This window comes from Microcaecilia unicolor, chromosome 1, assembly GCF_901765095.1.
Source record: "Microcaecilia unicolor chromosome 1, aMicUni1.1, whole genome shotgun sequence".
Classification (NCBI taxonomy): Eukaryota; Metazoa; Chordata; class Amphibia; order Gymnophiona; family Siphonopidae; genus Microcaecilia; species Microcaecilia unicolor.
The window spans coordinates 510,615,212-510,634,578 of NC_044031.1; the positions used below are offsets into that span (position 1 = coordinate 510,615,212).

Consider the following 19,367-nt stretch of genomic DNA (forward strand, 5'->3'; position numbering starts at 1 on the left):
TTTCCTATAATGTTTTGGTCTCATGCTTTACACCAATGGTCTCTAATTGGTCTCATACCTCGTACTAACATTATCAGCTTTTACCTCACCTAGAATGTAAACCACACTGAACCCTGGAAAGGGGATATTAGTGGTATACAAGAATTGATTAGATTTGTATATTGTATTTCAAACTTACAAATACATTTTTTTAATGTGCATTGTATTCCAATTACTATGTCTAATTCAGCATATGCTGAATGCCCTCTATCTAGTTTTATATGGAGCAATGAGGCCCCTAGGATTCACATGCAAGTACTATTTTAGCTTGATGAAAGCATGGATATGGAACCACCAGATCAGCAAAAAATATTACAATGCAGCTCAATGTGCATGTATTCGCCAGTGGTTGAGGAATCCTGGTTACAGATTTAACAAACCTTGGCAGAGGGAATTAGTCTGGGGGCATTGTTGATGTCTCACTCAGGTCTGGCCAAGGTTGAGTAATTATTACGTAGAGTCCCAATACAGCATATAACCTCCAACAGTGGGTCAAGATTCAGATGTATGGTCCTGATAAGACATCAGTACTTAGCAGCACATACAATCTGCTGAATATGGAACAAAGGTAAGAGAGGTTTGAGATTTCTGGGGTATTTGTAGTGAGATTACATGTTCAAATCATTTGATGGGCTGGTTGAGGAATTTGATCTCCCCATTTACATCAGATATTTGCACCCATAATTGAAGACAGACTTGGAGAAATCTCCTGTTTTAAGAGGTCCCCCAGGGAAGACACTGTAGTGTAGAAGAGCCGGTGTGTTGCTTAGGCTGCTGCATAGGGTATATTGTTGCTGTGTTTATTTTATCTTTTCAAAGATTGATGCTAATGCTATTCTGTTAAATGTGTGTACACACAGTCTTTCTGGAAGTAAGATGGGGAAGGAGAGAATTGCAAGGATGCTGTGTGTATTCAGTTTTCAATGACTCCAAAGCAGTGTTGGTTCCTGTAAGAATTCTTGTGTAAAGGGGAAGTTAAGGAAACTAGGTTCAGACTTGCTGCACACACAAAGTCATTGTCCTTCAGTAGGAAAAAAAAGGCAGATCAGTAGGTTTGGCAGACAGGTGTTTTTGCTATAGCTGCCACTGAAAGACAAACATACTTCATAATCAAGTGAATGAGTAGATACAGTGCTGTGACAAACTTTTTACCCCCTCCTAATTTCCCCTATTACTGCATGTGTGTCAAACTAAATGTTTTCTGATTTTGAACAAAATGTAATGTTAAGTACATAAGTAATGCCACACTGGGAAAAGACCAAGGGTCCATCAAGCCCAGCATTCTGTCCACGACAGCGGCCAATCCAGGCCAAGGGCACCTGGCAAGCTTCCCAAACGTAAACATTCTATACATGTTATTCCTAGAATTATGGATTTTTCCCAAGTCCATTTAGTAGCGGTTTATGGACGTCCTTTAGGAAACCATCTAACCCCTTTTTAAACTCTGCCAAGCTAACCGCCTTCAACCACATTCTCCGGCAACGAATTCCAGAGTTTAATTACGCGTTGGGTGAAGAAATATTTTCTCCTATCTGTTTTAAATTTACTACACTGTAGTTTCATCGCATGCCCCCCTAGTCCTAGTATTTTTGGAAAGCATGAACAGAGGCTTCACATGCACCTGTTCCACTCCACTCATTATTTTATATACCTCTATCATGTCTCCCCTCAGCCGTCTCTTCTCCAAGCTGAAAAGCCCTAGCCTCAGTCTTTCTTCATAGGGAAGTCATCCCATCCCCGCTATCATTTTAGTTGCCCTTCGCTGCACCTTTTCCAATTCCACTATATCTTTCTTGAGATGCGGCGACCAGAATTGAACACAATACTCAAGGTGTGGTCGCACCATGGAGCGATATAACTGCATTATAACATCCTCACACCTGTCTTCCATACCTTTCCTAATAATACCCAACATTCTATTTGCTTTCCGACAAAGGGAACATGAATAAATATATAACAGTTTTGAAATTACTGAATTACTTAATTAAAGGATCAAAGTTATCCAACACCTGTAACATCCATGTAGAAAATAATTGCCCCCTAAATCTAATAACTTGTTACACCACATTTAGCAGCAATAATTGCAACCAAATGCTTCCTACAATTTGATATCAGTCATTCACAAAGCTGTTGAGGAATCTTAGTGCACTCTTTGTACAACTGCTTTAATTCAGACACATTCATAGGTTTTCATGCAGAAACTGCTCATTTCATATCCTGCCACAGCATCTCTACTGAGTTCAAGACATGAATTTGACTAGTCCAATCCAAAACTTCAATTTTGTTTCTCCTCAGCCATTCAGATGTAGACTTTTGTGTCTTGGATCATTGTCTTCCTGCATAATCCAATTATGGTTCAGCTTCAGCTGACAGATGATCAGACATTCTCCTTCAGAATTTTCTCGTACAGTGCAGAATTCTTGGTTCCTTCAATAACGGCAAATTTTCCAGATCTTGAGACAGCAAAGCATCCTCAAATCATCACGCTATTGCCACCATGTCTGGCTAATGCTATGATGTTCTTACTGTGGAATGCTGTATTTGCTTTATGGCAGACATAATGGGTCCTGTGTTGTCCATAGAGTTCCATTTTTGACTCGTCTGCCCACAGAACTTTATCCGAAAAGGCTTGGAAATCCTACAGGTATGTCATTCTTAGATAGCAGCTGTTTCAACCTTGCTACTCTCCCATGAATCCCATTTTTGCCCAGTCTTTTTCTTATTCTGGAATCAAGAACACTGACCTTAGATGAGGCTAGAGAAGTCTGTATTTCTTCGGATGTTCTTCTGGGCTGTTCTGTGCCTTCCTGATGAGTTGTCAATGTGTGTTTGGAGTAATTTCGGAAAGCCGGCCACTCCTAGAAAGACCCATCACTGTTCCAATTCTTCTCCATTTGGAGATAAAAGCTCTCCCTGTAGTTCAGCGGAGTCCTAAAACTTTAAAAATGGCTTTGTAACCCTTTCCAAGCTGATATATTTCAACAACTTGTTTTCTCATCTCTCTTTGATTGTGGCATAGTGTTCTTGTAGAAACTTTGTGGTGACTACTGCAGTCTCATGGTAAGGTTCACTATATATAGCGAGGTTTAGATTCAACAGGGCTGGCTGCAGTCAAGCCTGTGTTCAATCAGCTGAATTTATCAATTAAATTTTGTAAATTGATGGACCGAGTAGCTAAGGGGCAGTTACTTTTACTTTTTCAGGTGATATGGGCATTGGATAACTGCGTGCCTTAAATAAATAAGAAATTATTTAAAAAGCGGATTGTGTTTACTCGGGTTACCCTTTTGTCTCTGTTTTATTTATGCTTATGTAATTTTTGATATACCACCTTTCTGTGATACAACCAAAGTGGTTTACATATTAAATACAGGTATGGTAGGTATTTTCCCTCTCCCTTGTGGGATCACAATCTAATGTTTTGCAACCAGGGCAACTGAAGGTTAAATGATTTACCCAAGGTCACAAGTAGCTGAAGTGGGAATCAAACCTGGGTACCCCAGTTTACAGCCCACTGCGTCAACCATTAGGCTACTCCTCTACCTTTTCGAATTACATTTACCTCAAAAATCAGAAACAATTCAATGTAAAAAAATATGCAATAATAGGAAAAATCAGGATGAGGAGAAAAAGATTTCACATCACTGTTGGCATATGGAATATCTTCTAAGCATTTAACAAGTTCTTCAGGGAGTTGAGCTGGTTGATAAATGAATAATCTTTATGTAATTTCGTTGAGGTTTCTTGTCCCAGTCTAGAGAAATGATGCTGCAGGTAAGTCTGCTTAGTCGAGATCGGGAGGCGGGGCTGGTGGTTGGGAGGCGGGGATAGTGCTGGGCAGACTTACATGGTCTGTGCCAGAGCCGGTGGTGGGAAGCGGGACTGGTGGTTGGGAGGCAGGGATAGTGCTGGGCAGACTTATACGGTCTGTGCCAGAGCTGGTGGTGGGAGGCAGGGATAGTGCTGGGCAGACTTACACGGTCTGTGCCAGAGCCGGTGGTGGGAAGCGGGACTGGTGGTTGGGAGGCAGGGATAGTGCTGGGCAGACTTATACGATATGTGCCAGAGCCGGTGGTGGGAGGCGGGGCTGGTGGTTGGGAGGTGGGGATAGTGCTGGGCAGACTTATACGGTCTGTGCCCTGAAGAGGACAGGTACAAATCAAAGTAGGGTATACACAAAAAGTAGCACATATGAGTTATCTTGTTGGGCAGACTGGATGGACCGTGCAGGTCTTTTTCTGCCATCATCTACTATGTTACTATGTCTTTTACTGCAATCTGGACTTTTAATTTATTTTCACCTCAAAAAGACAAAAACAAAAACTTTGGTCCAATCCACAAGGCGTTTTCCTGAAACTCAAAATTCATTGTCAGCAATTTTATCATTAAGACCTCATTTATCAACATTGGGGGTTACCTTTTTTTCACACTATCCTTGTAAATGTAAAGCTAAGTTACTTACCTGGGACAGCAGACATGTATTCTCACATATAGGTGGTGTCAATCATGGAGCCTGGTGCAGACACTGTGACGTGCACTGTCACTTTAAATCTTTGAGACAGTACCCCTACTGCTCACGCGAGAGTGCCTTCCCAACTGATGCACGAGCACTGGACCAGCAGTATAGTATTAAAGCGAAGAAGACAACTCCAAGGGGAGATGGGAGGGATGTGAGAATATGCCTGCAATCCTCAGAGATCTGCTATAAGTCAGTAACTTTGCTTTCTCCGTAGACAAGTGGACATGATATTCTCACATGTGGAACTCACTAGCTGCCAGGTTCACAAATGTAATAATGAACTTGGCACAGAAGGAGAAATCGAGCCTGGTAGAAAAAAAAAAAGGGCCAGGCAGTAGAGTTGACTTAAGTAGTAAAAAGACTTTTCAGGACCGCTTATCCAAACCAGTTATCCTGCATAGAATGCTGCTCCAAACAGTAGTGAACAGTGTAGGTGTGGACAAAAGACCATGTAGCCGCCTCGCAAATTTCTTCAAGGGAGGCAGAGCGGAAATGGGCAACTGAAGCTGCCATGGCTCTCACATTGTGAGTAGTGACCTGGCCATGAAGGGTCAGTCTAGCCCAAGTATACGTGTAGGAGATACAATCAGCCAGCCAAGAAGATATAGTACGTTTGGTGATGGTGATAGGAATCCCCAATCTGTTAGGGTCAAAGGATACAAAAATCTGGGAGGACTTCCTATGAGGTTTTTTACACTCTAGATAATACGCTAGAGCATGCTTGCAGTCTTAAGGTATGCAGTGTTGCCCAGAGAGCTTGAGTAGTCGTGTACCCCAGAACGGTCTCTATGCTTTCCTTGCCAAAAAAAGGGCTCAGAGACTCCAAAGCCCACTGTTGTAAACAGGATGCTGGGCTTGATGGACCTTTGGTCTTTGCCAGTATGGCAATACTTATGTAAGACAAGATTATACTTTGGCAGAGGTACATCGACGATGTATTTATGATTTTGGCAGGGAGAATATGAAGAATTATTATCCCTTTTCATTGGCTAAATTCAAGAGAGAGAAATTTGAGATTCCAATTTGCAGCTGATAAAAAGAGGTGAGGCTTCTAGATATGAAAATTAGATATGCAAATAATGCCTTCTCCATCACTTTGTATCGCAAACCCACAGACATAAATAAGATGTTATACTATACTAGCTGTTGCAGCAAGGCACTAAAGAAAAACCTACCTTACAGGCAACTTCTAAGAGTTAGATGCATGTGCTATACTAGAGACAATATCATTGAACAGACTAAAATTTATGGAGACAAAATTCAGAGTGAGAGGATATCCTGATAAAGATATTAAAGATGGCTTGAGAACAGCACTAACCCAAACTAGAAAGTCTTTATTTCAACGTAAGACTTAGAAAGAGAATGATAAGGTGGTATGCACTCTGCTATTTGACCATCTATCCCACAACATAATTAAAATACTTAGAAAAGCACTGGCATGTAATGCAAGTATTTCCACACTTTCAGATAAAAATATAGTGGTTGCTTTCAAGAGATACAAAAATCTCAAGAATATCTTAGCACTGTTTGACCTTGTGCAACCCAGAAAATTCAACCTAAATATATTGTCACTGGACACTATCCCATAATTGTTTTGTATGCCATGCCAGTTTAAAAACAAAACTTTTACACACCCAGTCACTGCTGGTCAGGACAAATCCTAATCCTTGATTCAACACCAACTCCCATTCCTGTGGCCTTGAGTTTTGGTGACTGGTCTCTACTAGTCTGAAAGTTGTTGCCTCTCTTTTTGTATCCTCTTTGTTTCACTCTCATAGATCTGCAGTCTCTTAAAAAAATAAATAAAGGCTCTCTCACTGGTTTCCTCTCTTCTGTCAAAAAACACAACTAATATCCAATTCTTCTGAGACTAATTTTCTTGCCATTTTCCTTAAAATATGTCCTAAACAATCATGAATACAGTCTTCCATTCTAATAATTCTTTTCATCTCTTATTTCTTAATCTTCATCTGCTGCACAGTATTCTTAAATTTGTTCAACTCTGTCATTAATTCTTTCTTTTTAATCATTCATTAATAGATGCCTAAGCCTTCATTTGATCCTCTGTGTGGTTAATGGATCTTCTGCTCAGTGTGCAGCGGCTGCCAAAAAAGCAAACAGGATGATAGGAATTATTAGGAAAGGGATGGTGAATAAGACCGAAAATACTACACCTTTGTATTAGTCCATGGTGCGTCCGCACTTTGAGTATTAGGTTCAGTTCTGGTCACCGTATCTCAAAAAGATATAGCGGAATTAAAAAAGGTTTAAAGAAGAGCAACTAAAATAATAAAGGGGATGGAACTCCTCTCATATGAGGAAAAGCTAAAGAGGTTAGGGCTGTTCAGTTTGGAAAAGAGACGGATGAGGGGAGAGATGATTGAGATCTACAAAATCCTGAGTGGTGTAAAATGAGTAGAAGTAAATCCCAGGATGACACGCAATCCTGTGCAACGTCCTTCCCATGAGAGGCCACGGAGGAAAAAGGTATAGGAGGCCAACTGACAGTCAAGGCTGTACTAGTGCATCCATTCCTAGGGAGTATTTCTTCCTGAAGCGGCTGTAGAATCTGTGTACTTGCACATTGAGTCTGGATGCCATGAGGTCCAGAACCGGAAAGCCCCACTGTGTGGAAATGAGGCGAAATGCAGTCTTTAACTGTTGACATTCCCCCAGGTCCAGAGATACTCTGCTGAGGAAATCTGCTTGCGAGTTCAGTGAACTTGCAATGTGAAACGCTGAAATCATCAGAATGCTCAATTCTGTCCACTGAAAAAAATGACGCGCCTGGGCTACTACTACTACTTAACATTTCTAAAGCGCTGCTAGGGTTACGCAGCGCTGTACAATTTAACATAAAAGGACAGGCCCTGCTCAAAGAGCTTACAATCTAAAGGATATACTCTTTGTTCCTCCTTGTCCGTTGATGAAAGACACGGCCGTGACACTGTCCGAGAGAACGTGCTCTGGCATCCCACGAAGAAGAGCGCAAAGGCTAGTAGAGCTTAACAGCTGTCGATGGACTAGGAAGCCTTCACTCTCAACCAGCAGCCCTCTGCAAAGTAGTGGAGATTAATGGACTCCCCATTTGAAGAGGCTGGTATCTGAGGTAAGAACACACCAACTGGGAGTCTGTAAGAACAATACTGCGGGGGGGTTGTCCCTTTTTTTTTTAAACTCAGTAGCTGAGAGGATGAATGGCAGGAATACTGATGGCGACGTTCTAAACAGGACATATGCCTCGACACTGCTGAAAAGTGAAAGTCTATGTCGGACAAAAAAAATCCCCTGACAGTATTACATTCTAAAGATGAGTATTGAATCTTAAATAGTAAATAAGTAAAAAAAAAAAAAAACTTTTTTTGATCTAAATCACACAATAATAGTCAAAGAAATATAAGAAGAAAAAATATTGGATAATAAAAATTATTACCACATACCAGTGAAGAGATAGATTGACAATTTTAGCGCCATGTAAGTGTGCCATGAGATGAAAAAGACTGAAAATCTCTGGCCTAAGGTATGGGTTTTTTAAATTACAGAAAGAAGCTATATATTTATAACAGTACCTTGAACAACTATGTTCACCATTTCCTGTAGAATGCTTTCTACAATATCTTGTGCCTTTTCTTCATATTCACGACTGTCAGCATCGCATACTTCTGCATCTTGAGAAAAAAAACAACACAGAATAAAACAAATTTAAGAAAGCATAAAAAGCCCACTACAACAGCTGTTTCAATTTGCTTATCATAAATAAAGCCTTCTAAATGCCTAATATCAAAAAGGGAACTTCCAGATCAGAAGCTGCATACAGAGTGCCTTGTAAATCTCACCACACTCTTGTACATTTTTCACATTCTGTCATCTAACAATACAAATCAAATGTTTTGTCTCACTGATCTACACAACATGCTTTACACTTTCAATGTGAAAGAACAGCAGAAAAATAAGAAAACACAGTGTGTTGATTCTGTATGTCCACATACACTTTTTCCTTAGCAAACCCAAATTGGTTCCAGTTGCGGAAAAGTGAAGATACTTACCTGTAGTAGGAATTCTCCGAGGACAGCAGACCATTCATTCGCACATGTGGATAACATCATCCACGTCGACAGGTGCAGAGCAATAAAAAGCTAATACGTTTTTAACAGCACATGCAACATCCACACCACACATCGGCGAGTGACTTCCCGCCCACTGTGAAAGCGCATGGCCAGCAGTACATTACTATAGCATGAAATCAACTCCAAGGGGAAGTGAGAGAGTATGTAAGAATGAATGGCCTGCGGTGCTTGCAGAATACCTGCAACATGTAAGTATCTTCAGTTTTCTCCAAGACAAGCAGGATATTCTCACATGTGGGAATCCCTAGCTACCAAGCTCACTATAAACAACCACATGGGTCAACTGGACATTGCAATGGCAAGGTGAAAATATTAATTAATTTGAAACTATATACAACCTGAGAGTGCAGACTGGAACAGAACAAAACAGGCCTGGGGGGGGGGGGTGCAGTTGGATTCTAGACCCCAAAAATATTCTGCAGCAATGTCCAAACCAACTATCATGTTGGGTATCCTGTTCAAGGCAGTAGTGAGATGTGAATGTGTGGGCTGAAGACCATGAAGCAGCTTTGAAAACCTCTTCAATGGATGCTGTCCTCAAGTGGGCTACTGACGCCACTATTGCTCTGACATTGTGAACCTTGACATGAACCTCAAGCGTTAGCCCAGCTTGGGCATAAGTGAAAGAAATGCAAATCTGCCAGCCAGTTGGAGATTTTGAGTTTCCCGATCGCAACCAACACACATCCTTTTGGGATCAAAAGAAACAAAAAGCTGGGTGGACTGTCTGTAGGGCCTAGTCTACTCCAACCAAAAGGCCAATGCTCACTTGCAGTCCAAGGTTTGCAGTGTAGGAGTAGCCTAGTGGTTAGTGCAGCAGATTTTGATCCTGGGGAACTGAGTTCAATTCCCACTGCAGCTCCTTGTGACTGTGGGCAAGTCACTTAACCCTCCATTGTATATACGTAAACCGCTTTGAATGTAGTTGCAAAATACCACAGAAAGGCGGTATATCGAGTCCCATTTCCCTTTCACCAGGATGGGCATGAGGTTTAGGAAGGAATATTGGCAGAACAATTGACTGGTTCACATGGAACTTCAACACAACCTTAGGAACTTAAGGTGCATGCAGAGAACTACTCTGTTGTGATGAAACTTAGGCATAACCAAGACGGATTATTTGAAGAACCCACTGGTCAAAGGTTACAAAAGGCCACCATTCCGGGAAAAAATTCAGCCTACCTCAACCGGCAGGTCGTCTGGGATGGTCACGTTTACTGCAGCTATGCTCTGCTGGAGCCAGTCAAAAGCTCGTCCCTGGTTTTGACTGGGGAGCTGGTTGGGCCTTGGGCGCACGTTGATGACAACGAGCGCACTGGGGCTGAGCCTGCTAAGGCTGGTGAGAAGGAGCTTACCTACTTCTCACAGTAATAGAGCCCTCTCTTCAACTTGCCCAAAAACCTCCTAGATAAGGAGGAAGGTGTAAAAGACGTCCAGCGGGAAAGAGTATCAATGGTGTCAGTGACCTTCTCCACCTTGTCTCCAAAAAGATTATCCCCCCTGGCACATGGCATCCACCAATCTCTGCTGGACCACAGGGTTCAAAGTCAGAGACAAGTGGCCAGGAGAGTCTGTGCATTGCTACACTCTGAGCAGAGATCCTGGATGCCATATCAAAGGTGTTGTAAGCGCTCTTGGCCAGCTCCTGTGGGAGAGAACCACCAAATCAGACACACTGTGCACCAAGTTCCACAAGTATAGGCTTGAATAGAGCTGGTAAGAATGAATACGGGAGATGAGCATAGAGGCCTGATACATATTCCACCCAAAAGAATCCAGGGTTCTAGCTGCTCTGTCAGAGGGCACCAGGGCACAGTCTCAAGAACTCCTGGCTCTTTTGAGCGTGGACTCCACCACCAAGAAGTGAAAAGGCAACTGAGGCCTATCAAACCCAGAGGAGCTCTGGATCCAGTACATCCTGTCTATCTTCTTGGGGAGCACAGGAACCAACAGAGGACAATCCTAGTTCTTCAAATAAATGACTCCACAAGATCTTATGAAGTGGGACCATCACAGCCTCTCTAGGAGGGGAATCGTAGCCCAGAACCTCGAACATCTCAGCCCTGGGCTCGTCCTCCATCTCTAAACAAATTGGAATGGCAGCCCCCATTTCCCTGACAAAAGATGGAAAGGTAAGGCTCTCAGATGGAGATTTTCTTCTTTCCTCAGGAGGGGAGGGGTCAGATGGGATACCAGAGGGGTCCTCCTCCAAGATGTACCATGGATCTTCATTAGACTTCCATGAGCACTCCTCATCAGTGTCAGCAAAGAACTTCTCATTGGAGGGCCGAGACCGAGCCTGCTTCGATTAGAGAGGAACCATGTCCCTGAGATGAGTGTTGAGGCGTTGGCTCCATCCTCAACTCCGGCAAAGCTTCCGACATCAAGGGGACGCCCACACCGGCAGTTGTTGACACCAGAGCTGCATGCCGCACTGGCATCGGAGACCTCAGAGGAGGCTACGGGTCTGGGGGGCAGTAGCAAGAGGCATGGAAGCCACAAGCACCCCCGATGCCAAGGCATTTCACTGTAAAAGCCTTGCCAAAGCTCTTGACACATGATCCAGGTGTGGTTATCAAGCGAGGCCATCAAGAAAGACTGGGGCATCGTGTCTGACACAGGCTGCTGAACTACTGGGGTCAAAATGGGTGCTGGCTCATGGGCTGCATGGAGACCCATGCATGGAGCAGGAGTGGTCCTTCTGTCACCGATGCTTCTTGGGGACTGGGGGTTCCCTCGGTGACCTGGAGCTCCTGGTACCATGCGTCAAGGGGAATGGATGTCAATGTTTCCTGGCCTTCACCCAATGCCGGCCATCGACGCTCCTCGGTGCCGAAGAGGACATCATCGAATCCTCATGTTGCCACGGTATTGGGATCGATGCTGACCAGTCCCTGGGGGCCCTGCACAGCAGTAGACATCGAGGCAGGTGGAAACCCACTCGATGCATGCCCACTCCCAGTGTCCGAGACAGATCTAGCAGCCATGCAGAATGATTCATCCAATGCAACTCTCAGCATCGATGCCATTGTTGAGGACTTGGAAGGGCTCCAAAAAGTTTCTCACTGAGCATCTCTGGTCTGTTGGGTTCTTTTCTTCATACAAAGATACAGAACACAGCTGAAAGGCACCAAACACTGAATACACCAGGAATGAGTGTCTTTGCCAGTGATGGTCCTACTGCACTGGGTACAGCGCTTAAAGTCACTGGGAACCTTCAATGACATGGAAGGGAAAACAGCCATGGCCAAATCAAACGGCTCGATGGTGCCAGAAAAAAAAAATAAAAGTCAAAACACCCAAAATAACAAAAGGAACGAGTCCCAACCGGAGCTCGGGCCTAAAGAATGCAAAAAAAATAAGAAAGTAAGAAAACTTAAAAGTGGGGAAAACAAATTCCTAAAACAATAAGGGAAGGTAAAAAAATGGAACAAAAGAGAAAAAAAAAATAGAAAAAAACATCTCCCAGGGAAGGCACAAGTTGCTAAAAAAAAACTTACGCACCACAAAATGTAAGGAGCCACAAATAGCGTGTCCTTTCCTCACAATGGATGAGAAGAGACTGGTTGTCCCATACTCTCGTAGTAAGCACTAACGCATATGAGGTGGAGATACTGCACGTGCTCTTAAAGATGTATTAGCCTTTTAATGCTCCGAACATGTGAGAATCTGGCCTGCTTGTCCTTGGAGAACTGTTTTAACAAAGCCTATAATAATCTAAATAAGAACATAAAATTGCCATACTGAGTCAGACCTATGTTCCATCTAGCCCAGTATCCTGCTTCCAACAGTGGCCAATCCAAGTCACAGATACCTGGCAGAAACCCAATAGAGCTGACTTGTAGCCAAATCACAGCAGCACAGTTGATTCAAATACTCCTAAAGAGCCAAGCTACTTTAGTTGCATGAAGTTGAATTTGAAACAAAGGTCTAAGCGTGCCAAACACAGACTTACCAAAAGAACTTCAAGATAATGTTATTCAAAAGGTACAGATTGGAGAACAGCTAGACAAAATTTCAGCTTGTAAGTGAAACAGTTGACATCACCAAGACAGAAGAAAAAGCATAACTGGCCAAAAAAAGGGAGTAAATGAAGCAAATTTATTGAGGACCCAATAAATTTGCTTCCTTTACCTCCTGTGGTTGACTATGCCTTTCTTGTTCTGCAATTTGTGTTGTGTTGTTGATTCCTCTGTTTTGTTAGTAAATCACCAAGACCATTGGTGCAACTCTCAATTCAGGCCATCCTTTCAAAGTCAGTGACCATGGATTAAGGAAACTGATGATTGTCTATTTGGCTTAATCTTACTTTAAAAAAAACTAAAAACGTCTCTGGCTGAAACTGTGAAATCATGTTAACTGTTCAACAATTTTATTACTCCATAAACATGGGGTCTGCTGGAGAAAAGCCATATGATGTGCTGCCACAGACTTTACACCTACACCAAACACAATTGTTAGATATAAAATAAATGAATGTAAAATGTGCTCATAAATACCAATGGACTATAACAACCAAACAAGTCAATTGTTAGTTCAAGTTTGTAATGAAATCATCGCAAACTCAATAAAAAGACACCAATGTGCCAATTTCAAAAGTGTTATTGTGATAATGAAAAAAAAAAAAACAACTTTATAATCTTCACATCTATATAAATAATTCTCACCCAGGGAAGCACTGCCCATCAGCACCACTCACTGTCTGTCACTCATGCACCACTCGCTGCCACTCACTGTCACTCATAGACCCGCCCTCAGCCACACCTCTTCCGCACATAATTCGTAACCCCAACATTCTAAGTGAAGCTGCAACTTCCGGAATTTGAGGTGGCAGAGATCGGAATGTTTCCCCATGAGTGTCCGCCCCGCCCTCGTGTCGCAACGTCATGACGTTGAGGGCAGTGCAATCACACTCGATGAACAACATCGCCGCCCCGCCCTCGCGTCTACACGTCATGACGTCGAGAGCGGGTGAAGATGACACAGAATACAAACTCCGCGATGCCACCACAAGCCCCCCTACACGCCATGATGTCGAGGGCGGGTGAAGAGAACAGAGAATACAAACACCGCGATGCCGCCGCAAGCCCCCCTACAAACAACATTTACACCCGCCCCGCTCTCTCGTCTACACGTCATCGCGTCGACGCCGGGTGAAGATAACAGAATACAAGTGGAGTTCCACACCTCCCCTTAATCGGCGCCGCAGAGGAACGGGAGCGGGACAGCGAAGAAAAAGCAGCAGCGTTCGCTAAAAAAATTAACACACACAACTGAACTCCTTACTCCACCAGTTCAGAGAGAACAGATGAATAGCATGCTATGCAGAAGTGACATAACTCCCCTTCACTGGCAGGCAGGCAGGCAAGGAAGGAGGGAGGGAAGGAGGGGGGATCACAATCTGTCTTTGGGACACATGATCTCTGTCTCTCACACTCACAACCACCCCCCAATAAAAACATGGACACTCACTCTCTCCACCACCACACCCTCACAGTTCAACAACCCTGCCATCCCCCAACCCTCCCCCCCACACAAAACCAACATTTACAACCACAACCCCCCCCCCCCCACACACCACCACAGTAATACAAGCCAACAACACGACCAACCCCCCCCCCCCCCCCCCCCCCCCACCACCACCACCACCGATTAAAAAGCATTATCCACTAAATCCCTTTCAAAACATTCATTGCAGAAAACAAATACCTTGCTAGAGCCCGTTTCATTGCTCTCAGAAATGGGCCTTTTTTACTATTCATTCATAATATTAAGACACAGCATATAGAACTGGGCTTCCTACAAGAGTCCCGATATGGACCATGTTTTGCAACAGCTTTTTCTAGGAACCCAGAGATCAATGGCTGTTTGATATGTAATTTCTTCTAGTAACATACTTCTCATTGCTTGAAGAAATTACATATCAAACAGTCATTGATCTTTGGAGTCCTTGAAAAAGCTGTTGCAAAACATGGTGCATGTGAGAGAAGGGTTTGTCATCTGGTGATACCAAAATGGAACTTTTTGGTCTCGATGATAAGTGACATGTCTGGCATAAAACAGCACATCACCTTGGCAATACCATGTCTACAGTAAAGCATGGTAGCGGTAGCCTTATGTTGTGTGGATGCTTTACAACAGAGGTGACAGGAAGGCTTGAGCAGATCAACATGAAAGACTGCAGCACACACATGATCCCCAGTCAATATGACTGAGCCTGAGCTATTCTGCCAAGAAGAATGGGAAAAAAAATGCACCAAGATGTCATGCAAAGATGGTATACACTTATACTGAATCACTCTTAGCTGTTATTGCTACAAAAAAGGCTTCACTAAAGTCTGTACATACATCCAGTTTCTCATACACCTGCACACAATTATGGAATGAATTACTGACCGCCATAAAAACACATGACCTGACAACCTTCCGAAAATTATTAAAACACTTATTCATAAAGGCGTACAATAAAGATTCCCCAAAAGGATTTGACTCCCTAATTATTTCAATTACAACTATTAAGGAACCCTCCTATCTGTTCATCTTAATTACATCCTCATGACTGAATATTATATCTTGTCCTGATATCATTATGTTATGTTTATCTTTCAATCCACTTCCAATCCAATATGATTTACTTATGCACCCTTATTTGTAACAATTGTAAAATTATTACTCCGTTAATATGATTGCTATGATATTCTATGTACCCATCTGTATCTATATTCTGAAATTCTTATCCTATAATGTGTATACGTTGTTGTAATATTTTGTAAGCCACATTGAGCCTGCAAATATGTGGGAAAATGTGGGATACAAGTGCAGCAAATAAATAAATAAATAAATTTGGGGTTTTATTCTTCTTTACATTTTTTGAATATTTCTTTAATTTTTCTTTCACATTAAAAATATAAAACCTGTAGTATAGGTAAGTATAACAAACTCCTACTTTAATATATTTTGTATTTTTTAAATAGCTGAATGTGAACAATGAACAGGAATATAAAAATTCTTAAAAGGCACTGTAGATATTAAGCTCAGTTTCAAGTCACAATACCTGAAGTTTGGTTTACTAAAGAACAAAAAACATATCCAAATTTACAATAATGCACTTACAGAATACATTATCAAATGTAAAAAGAAATGTGTCTACCTAGACACACCTACTAGGTCCAGAATCTTCTCATTTCTATAATATCACTACCAGAAGAGATGCTCTTTAATCTGATTATATTTTATAAACATTAGTCACAAACAGTAGTCAAATATAAAACATTCCTTTCTAAGACGACAAAAGAAATACAATATTGCTCCTGTCAGACCCCCAAACCACTACTGGACAAAAAATAACACCAAAATTTACTTTCTGCAGCTGTAGCCTGGTCAGCTTCTGTCTGTTCATTTTCTGTGCTAGAAACATCAAACCCATTTTCTGGTTCTTCTTCTTGAAGGATCCTGTCCATTCCATTTCTGTGACGGTCAAAATTCCTTTCATGTTCTTGAATTAGATGATCAACCGTCTCCTCAGGAAGATGCCTCATCTGAGATGACTCAATCTCATGATGGTTTACTGGAGATTGCTGCAAATGGTGCAAATGCCTATGCCTTTCCTTTTCCATTTGCTTTGCTTCCTGAAACTGGAAATAAAATGAACAATCAGTATGTGACACATTCTATTAAAATGTTATTAGGCTTCTAAAAAGATCATTGGAGTAGCCAAGCTGCCAACCAAGGACACCATCAGGCATATTTTCAAAGCACGTAGCCTTCCAAAGTTCCATAGGTTTCTATGAAACTTCGGAAGGCTAAGTGCTTTGAAAATGAGCCCCCATATCACCTTCCTGTTAAGACATTTAAAACAAAATTTAAAATAGCAGTTAAAAATAAACTTAACCTTTTCACTTTTTTTCATTCAAATTTGAATTTCATTTCTCATATCTGAGTACTTAAATTTTCTTGAAACCTCCTTCTACTTTCTCTATTTACCAAAATATAGAACAATTTAACACCATGTAAATATCAGAATCAGCATTGCTGCTCACCTGTAACAGGTGAAAGGTTGAGGCACAGAAGGGGATGATATCACATCACTGTATCACTATAATGGTACAGCACTTTCAGGGTTCAGAACTTGTGTAAAATTCTGAGCATGCACAGCACTTACAATGAACACTGGTCACCTCAGATTCTCAGTTAGTTTCATAGTCCAATTATTAATGCAGCTCTTATGGAAATAGAAGGGACAGTCTACTAAATCAATCCTGCTGCTTACACACAAACACACACATACCAGTGGCGTAGCTACGTGGGGCCTGGGCCCCCTCGGATTTGGCCCTGGACCCCTCCCCCGGCATCGCCAACCCTCCCCCGTCGCCGTCGAGTACCTGTGCTGGCGGGGGTCCCCAATCCCCGCCAGCCGAAGTTCTGTGTCTTCAGCCCGTCTCTGGGCCAGCGCGTTGCTGCAGCCTGCAGCAGCTGCTGATCTGATTCTGCAAGCGGGAAGTCGATTCTCTTTGCGTGGTATGAATCGGCCTGACGTCCTGCACGTAGGAACATGCAGGACGTCAGGACGATTCATACCACGCAAAGAGAATCGGCTTCCCGCTTGCAGAATCAGACCAGCTGCTGCAGCAGTCTGCAGCAACGCGCCAACCCAGTCGGGCTGAAGAGTCTTCACTGAAGACACAGAACTTCGGCTGGCAGAAATTGGGGACCCCCGCCAGCACAGGTACTCGATGGCGACGGGGGAGGATTGGTGACTTCGGGGGAGGGGTCAAAGATGGCGGCGTCAGCGGGGGGGGGGGGGGGGGGTCAAAATGGCAGCACGGGGGGGATCGGCAGGGGGGGGAATGTGCCCCCTCACCTTGGGCTCTGGCCCCCCTCCCGCCGAAGTCTGGCTACGCCCCTGACACATACACAACCTGTTACAGTTTAACGACAATGCTTTTTGTGTCAACAAGCAGGATTAAGTGAGGTACACAAATGGTGATTCCCAAGCATAGGGCTGCTCAACAGTTTATATACTGTCCCTCTCAAAAGCAGCCCGTATATAAAAGAAGTGGGAGAGATGCAGCGTCAGAGACACACTGACCAATACAGCTTGACCAAATATACTGTTTCTTATTGTGTACTAGTCCAAGCAATAAGCCAAGGTAAAGATATGAAGCAAGGACCAGGTCCCTTGCTTTTTAAAAATAATATCCAAGGAAGCAGACTTTAGGAGAGCCACAACAGCTACAATGGCTCTGATTTGATGAGATTTTACTTTAGTAGTTAGAGAAGCATCTGTTTGTTCATAACAGAAATGGATACAGAATGCTAGCGAATTTGCTCGTCTGGTGACTAGAATTCAAATTCTCTTGAGGTCAAAGGAAACAAAGGGCTATATAGCTTTCCTAATGGATTTAGTTCTTTTGAGACAGTGAGAGCCCATTTATAGTCCAGAGTATGTAGGGGGTCCTCATGTATATTCTTATGAAGCTTTGTTCAGGATATAGAAAGCACTATTTACTCACTTATAGAAATGTAAATGAGCAAAAACTTTGGATGAGTTTAGACAGTGGAGGAGTAGCCTAGTGGTTAGTGTAGTGGGCTTTGATCCTGGGGTTCGATTCCCACTGCAGCTGCTTGTGACTCTGGGCAAGTCACTTAACTCTCATTGTTAATGGTACAAAATAAGTATCTGTATACAGTAAACTGCTTTGATTGTAACCACAGAAAGGCGGTATATCAAGTCCCATTCCCTTTCCCCTTACTTGGTTATGGTGAAACAGTGTGTACGCTTTATAGCTGACCAAGACTTAAGGTTCACTTATCAAAGTGACTTGCTTAAGAGGAGCACACTCCTCTATTTCTTTACTCTTTTTGTGGAGTATTTTACCCAATTGTATGAGGGCCAAGAGGATCTAGGGCAGGGGTTCCTCAAATCCAGTCCTCGAGGTCCACAACCCAGCTTGTTTTTCAGGATTTCCACAATGAATATATGTGCATTCACTGCTTTCACTGGTTCTTGGCTCTTATTCAACCACCATGGAATGGTGAGGACGCTGCAGCTTCTCAAATCCCAGTACCTTCTGGACTCTGCTCATAGAGTCGATCTTCTTGTTAATATGTTCTAATAGTGGTGGTGGGGGGGGGGGGTCTCCCACATTCTCAACTGTACAGCCTTCAGGATTCTGTGAATGAGCACTACCACAGCCTCCTGGGGGAGACGGTGAAGGAACTGTAAGGTATCTGCTGTTTCTGCCCTGGGTTCCTCCTCCATCTTTAAAGAAACTGGGATGGCCTTAGCCATCTTCCTAACAAACTTGGTGAACAAGAGTTCCAAGGGAGATTTCTGCCTCTCATATGGTGAAGGATCTAATGGGAGATCAGTAGATTCCTCCTCTGAGAAGACTCCTAGTTCCTCTTCAGAAACCCAAGAACATTCTGAGTCAAACACAGAAGAACTCTGCAGGAGATGCTCAAGTCTCTGTCTAAAATTCTGGTCAGGCCTGGGCTGAGGGCACTGAGACACCAGGAAAGCCTTCGCTTGATAGACTGGAGATAGACACCTGTGTAATCTGCATCAACTCTGAGCCTCTTTAAGACTTCTACGTTGATGCATCTCCAGCAAGCAGTGCCTAGGATCTCAAGTATCAGCTGGACCCTCACATCAATACTGTAGAAGCCGCATCTTTACATCA

At 42.9% G+C, this 19,367-nt stretch overlaps 1 protein-coding gene across 2 annotated transcripts in view; it reads right to left on the minus strand.

Moving 5' to 3' along the window:
* The window catches only part of ARFGEF1 (ADP ribosylation factor guanine nucleotide exchange factor 1), a 456,734-nt gene that overhangs the window by 382,061 nt on the left and 55,306 nt on the right, over nucleotides 1–19,367 (minus strand). For both annotated transcript variants that reach the window (XM_030215298.1, XM_030215307.1), the window contains exons 6-7: nucleotides 16,046–16,319; nucleotides 8,128–8,226 (exon numbers count right to left, since the gene is read on the minus strand). In XM_030215298.1, coding sequence (XP_030071158.1) covers nucleotides 8,128–8,226; nucleotides 16,046–16,319 — 373 coding nt within the window. The remainder of the gene's footprint in view (nucleotides 1–8,127; nucleotides 8,227–16,045; nucleotides 16,320–19,367) is intronic.